The sequence below is a fragment of the Poromitra crassiceps genome (assembly GCF_964638095.1).
Source record: "Poromitra crassiceps genome assembly, chromosome: 2".
Lineage (NCBI taxonomy): Eukaryota > Metazoa > Chordata > Actinopteri > Beryciformes > Melamphaidae > Poromitra > Poromitra crassiceps.
In genome coordinates, this window is record NC_139624.1 from 22,949,238 (window position 1) to 22,957,232 (window position 7,995).

Consider the following 7,995-nt stretch of genomic DNA (forward strand, 5'->3'; position numbering starts at 1 on the left):
CCAGCCAGCCACCTAGCTTCCGCTAGCGAGAACAACAATGAAGCTTCCGGTCTGGCCTTTTCAGAGTAAAAGCAGAGATAAAAGCGTGCTTTGTGCGTTATTTCGAAACCCACGTAGGTTACGCCAAAACCACGCCCTGTGCCCGCCTACGCAGCAGTCAAGCGCCGGGATTGGCCAGGCGCTCATGCTCATGTTGGGCTCTCTGTAGCTGGGCTGCGTGCCGTGCAGTGTTTGTGCTGTGGGAGATTCGAGCTGTCAAAAGAAGACAAAAGACTTGCTCCTGGCCAATCCCGGCGCTTGACTGCTGCGTAGGCGGGCACAGGGCGTGGCTTTGGCGTAACCTACGTGGGTTTCGAAATAACATTGTAGGAGTTAATTAAATCCAGAAGGTGGCAGTAGTGCTCGCTCAGTGGCTACAACCAACACCTTTGCACGTTTTGTTGTGCTCTGTGCTATTTGGTACTCTTGACTTTCCGTAGTGTTGACATCATGATGGCGTCGGGTGGTTAGCTACCTAGCTCGGTTACACGTACAATTTTAAATATTGTCGTTTTATGTAACGCTACATCTTTGGAACTACTGCCAACACATTTACGTTACATGTGTGTGTGTTTTTATTATGTCGGGTTGTTGTGAAAGCGATCAACACTGTGCATTTGGACTTGGAGATAATGGTGTTTTCTTACCCGTTCGGCTAACGTTGCATTCTCTTGCTGTTAGCTAGCTCGTCAGCCAGCAGGCCACCTACTAGCAGTTCTAAGCGGTGCTAGTAGTTGTGAGTCATGACCGAGGTGGAAGAGCTGCGGCCCGTGCCACGGGAGCGGGCCATCCTGGAGAGCTTCTTCACGCAGCTGGGGATGTTTTCTTTCGACCGGGCGAAGGACTACGTGGAGAAGGAGAAGGACAGCAGCAAGAGTGCAGGCGGGGCCATCTGGGCCGCTCTGCTCGCCGCGCTGGCTCACCTGGCCGCGGCGGAGAAGGCTTACCACAACATGACATTCCTCGGACAGAAACTGGGTAAGATCGATCTACAACCGCATTTCCTCAGAGTTCTTAATAAGGGTGTGAGTGAATTATATCCAGAACATGCGTGTAGCTACATAATGTACCAGGACATAACATGATATGAGGGTATTACATGTAGTGGTAGACTTTCATTCTTTGTAATCCCGTAAATTGCTTTTAATTGTAAAGTGACAGTGGAAAATGTGCACTGCGCAATTCTCATTTCAATATGTGTGAGGTAAAGCCGCTCAGATAGCTACACATTTATAACGACAGATGGCGCTACTCCCTATGAATGATTAACAAGTCAACCATTTTCATTTGATGATGATGATGATGATGATGGTGTGTGTGTGTGTGTGTGTGTGTGTGTGTGTGTGTGTGTGTGTGTGTGTGTGTGTGTGTGTGTGTGTGTGTGTGTGTGTGTGTTCCTCTCCCTGTAGGGGGCCAGTCGTTCTTCAGCCGCAAGGACTCCATCCGAACCATCTACACGTCTCTGTACAACGAGCTGAGAAAGGTGGTGATGATGGGGCGCCACACCCAGCCGGGCTCTGCCTCCTACCTGGAAGACCTGCTGTCGCACCTGTCAGAGCAGCTCTGCCACTTCACCCAGGCCCGCATGGAGATGGCTGACTTGTATGAGAAGATGCATTCATTGGGCAGCCAGAAGAGCATCAACTCGGACGAGCTGGTCACCACCCTGGAGGCCGTCCTTCACAAATACAGCTCCAGGTGTGTGTGTGTGTGGTGGAAGGGGGGGGGGGGGGGGGCTTTTAGACCAGGGCTTAGGCTGGATTTAATGACAGGGTTCCCACAGGTCCTTGAATTCCTTGAAAGTTTGTGAATTTGAGAGAGAGAGAAATCAAGGCATAGACATATGGGTCACAATGGGTCATTGAAAGTGCTTGAATTTATATATTTTCTGCAAGAATAGAAATTGAAGTTCAGTGTTTCCCCCGAGCATGGAGCTGTAGCAGTGGTGGTGAAGTACGCGCGAAAACATGTATTTATTTATTTTTAATTTAGCTTGCAAAGCATGCCCTACTTACCTAGTCCGGACCTGTCTAGTAGGAGATACAGTCAAACTGTATTTGGCAATAGGGATCTAGTATTCCTATAATATTCCTACAGTATTCCCATAATATTCCTGTCCCCCGCGCTTCCTGCATGTGCTGACATTATCAGGTAGGCTAAGCACAAAGTTTCTTCTTTTTATATTATCTAAAGAAAAAACATAAAAAAATACAGTGTAATTCCTGCATATAGGTAGGCAAGCATATAGGGGAATAATAATAATATAGGGGAAACACTGAAGTTCTTTTGATTTTTTTATCTTAACATTAGTAAATAGGCTACGTTCCTCCGTCTGCATGTGTCTTCCACCGTCTGTGAGTCTGTAGCTGTGTTCGGAATGGTTCACTCATGCACTCACTCACTATTCCCCATGTAGTGTTTATCATATAGTGAACTATATGTAGTGTTTATCATATAGTGAACTATATGTAGTGTTTATCATATAGTGAACTATATGGGGCACGATCAAATGAGTTTTTGATCTTCAGATTTTTTTTCTGAAGATCATTGCGTCACATGATACACTGGGTACTCATGACGCAAGCAGTCTGTGCCCAGTCTCACGTAATGGCGCATACTGGGCTTTACGAAAATGTACACAAGCTAGGCTGCTAACGTGTTAAATACAGAAAAGGCAGCTATTACTTACATTTATAAACGAAATTAGCAGTGGCAGCTAGGGATGGGAATTTCATGTATTTCCCCCAACTGTTAGTTGCCAGACATTGCCGACAATTAACCGGTTAATTAACGCACTTATTGACATTTGGAGGTAGCAGGCAAACTCTTCTTCTTCTTTTTAAACAAAGTGCAAGTATGAGCCTCCCTGCATTCCACAAACGAACGTTGCATGTCGGCATTTGTAATAAGATCGATGTGTGAGCATCGTGGCATTGCGTGGCAAGTACTTTTAATTGGTGGGTGCTGTGGAAATGGCGTTCTAAATGCCATCTCGGGGCGGGGGTGTTGGTACTGGCTCGTGGAACCAGATTTACGATTACATAAGGACAGACGCTGTCGTTTACTCTCGAATAAAAAATAGGCTCCACACCATCGACATAATGCTCCACACACACGAGTAGCGAGGCTAAGCTTTTCAGAGGAAAAAAGCAGCATGGAGATTCTGGAATAAAACAGGAGGAGACAGCTGTCAAGTGCAATAGCGATATAAGCAAGCACTTCCATAATGACAGACACGTCTTATCCTTCTTTGTTGGTTCCTTGCCCTGCTAGAACCGCCCAACTCTTCCTTTGATTGGGTTAGGTTAGTGTCCTCTAGTAAGAGAGTGGCGTCAGCGGAGGACCAAAATGCGAGGCTCATTAGCCAATGAACAGCCAGGAATGGGTCTCGCGCTACTTTTGCATGCTAAAATAAAGCTGATAATGTACAATTTGATTCATTTCAAGGGATGAAAACCCCTTTCAAAGTACAACACTGTCTATTTTCCTGCAATTCGACAGTGCTGCTTTTTTTACTCAAGAGTTCCACTTTCTACTTCCTGGAAAAAAACTGGTCCATTGGAGTGAATGGAGATGTCGGAACTCTTCTATTATACGGCTCTGGGTTAGGTTTAGGCATGAGGAGTGACGATTGGTTAGTTTAGGTTAGTAAGCCAATCAAAGGCAGAATAGGGCGGGTCATGCTGTTGGGAGTTTTCTGAAACGGGAGGGGAGGGGATTGACTGGATGGACTGGAGGTATAACGCAGTGAAAGCTCTGGAGAGATTGAAGTCAGGCAAAACGGTTAATTGCAGTTCATTAATTTTAACCGGTTACGTTCTTAACGGCAGTTAACCGACTTTCGGTTAACTGTTTACATCCCTAGTGGCAGCCCTTAATTCTTCTGCTCCCGCCATCTTGCTTAAAAACGTTCTTCTTACCCTACATTTTCACCGGACCCTCAATGCAATGCGACCGTCTTTACAGAAAAAGTTGTTATTTTTCGGTAAAGACGGACGCATTGCATTGTGGGTCCGGTGAAAATGTAGGGTACATTCGCATTCACTGTTCACTAGAAATCGCTGTGCATTGTGGGTAGTTTATAGTGGACTAAATAGTGAATAAAATTCGGACACTATAAAAAATGGTGACACACTAAATAATCCATTATTTCTGTCATAGGGACCGATTCCGAACCGGGCTTTTGTTTCATGCGCCACCTGCCTTGAGAAAGTGCGACGGTCACGTGCGTGCGTGAGCGACTGAAGTCGAATGATGCAGGTTAAACAGAGGCAAGCAAGCAAGAAAGCTAACGTTAAGCCAACTTTCAGCTATACCTGGAAAATATGAAAAATAAAAAATAAATCTCAGTGTTGATCGGTGTCTCAAACTATGCCATGTTGGTTCCTTGAATTTTGAAGGAATTCTGCCTGGTGAGAAAAGTCCTTGAATGTTATGTTTAAGAATGCCTGGAAACCCTGGAAGGAATAGAAAGGATGTTTGTGACCAGTGGAGAGGGAACAATGAGAGGGATACCAGGAAATGGGAGTGACATATTAGGGTCGGAGGAGGAAAACGTTCTGCTGAATGCAGCAAATGCAGAAGGCCACCGCTTCCCTGGAGACACGTCCGCTAAACCATCTCCAACCATCGTAATAGGCATACAAACTGCATAGTCCAGCTGTTGAGTCATCTGCAGCAGGTCACAGTTTGACGCACCGCACATTACTGACTTGGCAGTCCATTGAGGAGTGAAGGTGATGCTCTCCCCCCTGCAGCCATCAGACCTGTGGAGAGAGAAATCAGCGACGTGTGCGTGCGTGTGTGTGTGTGTGTGTGTGTGTGTGTGTGTAGATGTTTGTCTGACCTGCCACTCTGGCCACCCAGGCACGCTCACTTCCAACCTTAACATGCAAATGTATTCTCAGCACAGCGATGAGACGGCGGCTTTCAGGTCACTGTAAATTAGGCCAGCCCCTGTCATGACACTTGTTAGCTTGTGCTTGTGTTTATTAAGTGCATCTCCCCCTCTCGCAGATTCCACCACCCCATCCTGGGCCGCGTGGAGGAGGGCTTCCAGACGGAGGTAGACGTGGTGACCCAGTTACTCCGCTGCCAGGCCCAGGTGTCTGAGTGGCACTTCCTGCCCGCCCTGCTCAGTCTGCACGGCGCCAACTCCAAGCTGGCCGCCTGGGGGCAGCTCTTCCAGCGGCAGAAAGAGACGCGCAAGCACCTGTTTGGAGGCCAGTCTCAGAAGGCGGTGCAGCCGCCCCACCTGTACGTGTGGCTGCAGCGCTTCCAGGCGGCCCTGCTGGCCAAGTTCAGCTTCTACTTCCACGAGGCGCTGAGCCGGCAGACGGCCCCGGCCGACATGAGGGCCCTGACGGCCCGCACGGCGCCCGACTACCACGGCAAGATCTGCTCCTTCGTCCGCAAGCACGACGCCAACAACGTGTCGCTGGTGTTCGACAACCGCGGCTCGGAGAGCTTCCGGGGCCACGGCTACCATCACCCGCACTCGTACCGCGAGGCGCCCAAGGGCGTGGAGCAGTTCCCCGCCGTGGTGTCCCTGCCGTCCGGCGAGCGGCCGCTCACGCACTGGCCCAACGTCATCATGATGATGGGCGACCGCGCCGCCGAGCTGAACACCCTGGACAAGGTGGTGCACTTCTACGACGACAAGGTCCAGAGCACCTACTACCTGACGCGGCCCGAGCCCCACTTCACCCTGGTGGTCATCTTCGACGGCAGGAAGTCGGAGAAGGATTCGCACATCGCCACCTTCCTGCAGGAGATCTCCGGCTCGCTGCGCAACTCCAAACCCTTCAGCATCCTCAAGCCTGGCTCCAAGGGCTGAGCTCCAACCTGGCTCATACAGACTGAACAGCACATACATACCTCCTCTTCCCAAAACGGTTTAAAGAAAGACTAGAAATATCACTCGCTCAACTGTTTGAGTTGAGCAGGTGTGCCGCGCAGAACCGCCGGCCGCCATATTATAGTAGTAAGATATGAGGAGCAGTGGTTATTTGCTGGAGCCTGTTGGCTCAAATAATTTCTTATAGAAAACGAATATGCTTGAATTTTTGACCTTCCTTTTGGAAATTGTCCTCCAAATACTTTTATTTTAAGGATTTCAACCTGCGGTCCAACGGTTCATTTAGCAGTCGCTCATTTAGCTGTGAACCTGCTGTTTTGCCAAACCTGATGCAGACCAAAGAGATGCACCGCTCGTGTTGTGCGTCCCTCCCATAACAAAGCGCTGTGTGAAATCATTTGACACACTCTCATTCTTTGGCCATAAACAGTATGGCGAACTCCCTCAACCCTGTGAGGAGATCCGCTGCTAGCACTAAGACGCTTTTCTGGGTTTAATTTATGAAGTATTTTAATTATATTGCAGCAGTTCCTATTTTAACATGTTTAGTTTTTATTTTTAAATTGTTTATACTGTGCTGCACTTGACATCATTTAAATAAAGTTCTGAGATGCACATCTGCCAATAACTATAACTAACATACACTACAGGCATGAGCTGTGTGTGTGGGTATTTTATGCTAACAGTGCACTAACCCAATGCCTCTAGTGCAGGGGTTCCCAATTTTAGGGTCGCGACCCTAAGTGGGGTCACCTGGAATTCAAATAGGGACCCCAGATTTTTTTTTACACCACACACAATTTAATCCTACCGAAGATTATTAGGGTCACTTGCGATTTCCCCCCTAAATTTAAAGTGATAATCTCTAAGATTTCAGCTTTGTTCTCTTGGGTGACACCTATGGCGATGAGTGGTAATTGCAGGTGACGTCCAAACATTACGTGACATTACTAATGTCACATAATGTCACTATATATACTGCAAAGGCTTCCAAATGGACCATAGCCTCAATCAACATTGTGAGTGACAAAAAATCTTTTTAGATGAAAATCTGAGATTATAATTTTAAATCAGGATTCTCAGAATAAAGTCAGAATTCCGAGTTACTGTCAGAATTTTGAGAAAAAATGAGTTTTGAGATTAAAGTCAGAATTCTGCGGGGGGGAAGAAGCATACTATGTGACATCACTGACGATGTCACTGATGACATTATCGAGGGTGTCCCGGAATTTGAATGTCGCGGGTCCCTAGATCTTTGCGACGTCAAAGTAGGGTCACGAGCCAAAAAAAGTTGGGAACCCCTGATCTAATGGTTTAGTGAAGACTTTGTGTGTGATCATCATCAAGAAAGAGTGGGGTGTGTTCAGTCAACCACAAAGCTTTAAAATGGCCTCATTCATATCAATAAATAAATACGGGATCCGTTTATGATTGAATGCTAATTTATTCAGGTTTATTTATAATATAAATACAACACATCGATACAATCCATTTGGCTATACGAGCTCATCTTTAGGAAGCTCCGTTTTTCAAATACAGCAACACTAACAGACGAAACCATTTCCTTTATTATCAAACACATTCAAAGAAACCTCCCTTTTTAGTTTAAAATGCACCAACATGTTGTGATGCTACATGCCAAGTACACGATCCTATACATCAAAGTGCAATGTCACAATGGGTTAAACGCTAGAATTCATAATTCAGTCATCTACTAAAACACTATGATTATTTCATTCGGAGTGCTGCTGCTCTTCGCTCAGGACATGCTTGAATGGATTCACAACTCCCCAAAAAAGACGAGGATAAAAAAAGGCACTTTCACATATACACACACACACACACACACACACACACACACACAGATCCATAGCCCATCTCAGCGACTCATATCCCATTGCTCATCACACTCGCATCAGTTAGCAGCCCAGTTGGAGGCCACATTCAGTGTGCTGTTCAAGTGTTTTTGGGCATTTACACACAGAGCCCCACACCCTGTTAGCTTACTGTGAATATTTAAGGTTAACTAGTGACTTCAGTGTAACAAGCAGGTAAAGCGGTTGGTTACACGGTAACCCAGGTTCTGTGAGTGGAGAGTA

General features: G+C 46.7%; 1 protein-coding gene across 1 annotated transcript; it reads left to right on the top strand.

Moving 5' to 3' along the window:
- The first annotated feature begins 503 nt into the window (after positions 1-503).
- kics2 (KICSTOR subunit 2) lies at positions 504-6,499 on the top strand. Its single transcript, XM_083632355.1, has 3 exons — positions 504-1,017; positions 1,449-1,737; positions 5,056-6,499. Exons 1-3 carry the CDS (start codon positions 783-785, stop codon positions 5,873-5,875), a joined length of 1,344 nt encoding a protein of 447 aa, XP_083488481.1. The 5' UTR covers positions 504-782; the 3' UTR covers positions 5,876-6,499.
- Positions 6,500-7,995: the final 1,496 nt, after the last annotated feature.

Bases quoted from the DNA above. Each gene is read 5' to 3' on its own strand.
- kics2 (XM_083632355.1), top strand. From the start codon at position 783: ATGACCGAGGTGGAAGAGCTGCGGCCCGTGCCACGGGAGCGGGCCATC. The intron at 1,018-1,448 runs GTAAGATCGATC...CTCTCCCTGTAG, and splicing joins ATTCCTCGGACAGAAACTGG to GGGGCCAGTCGTTCTTCAGC. The intron at 1,738-5,055 runs GTGTGTGTGTGT...CCCCTCTCGCAG, and splicing joins CTTCACAAATACAGCTCCAG to ATTCCACCACCCCATCCTGG.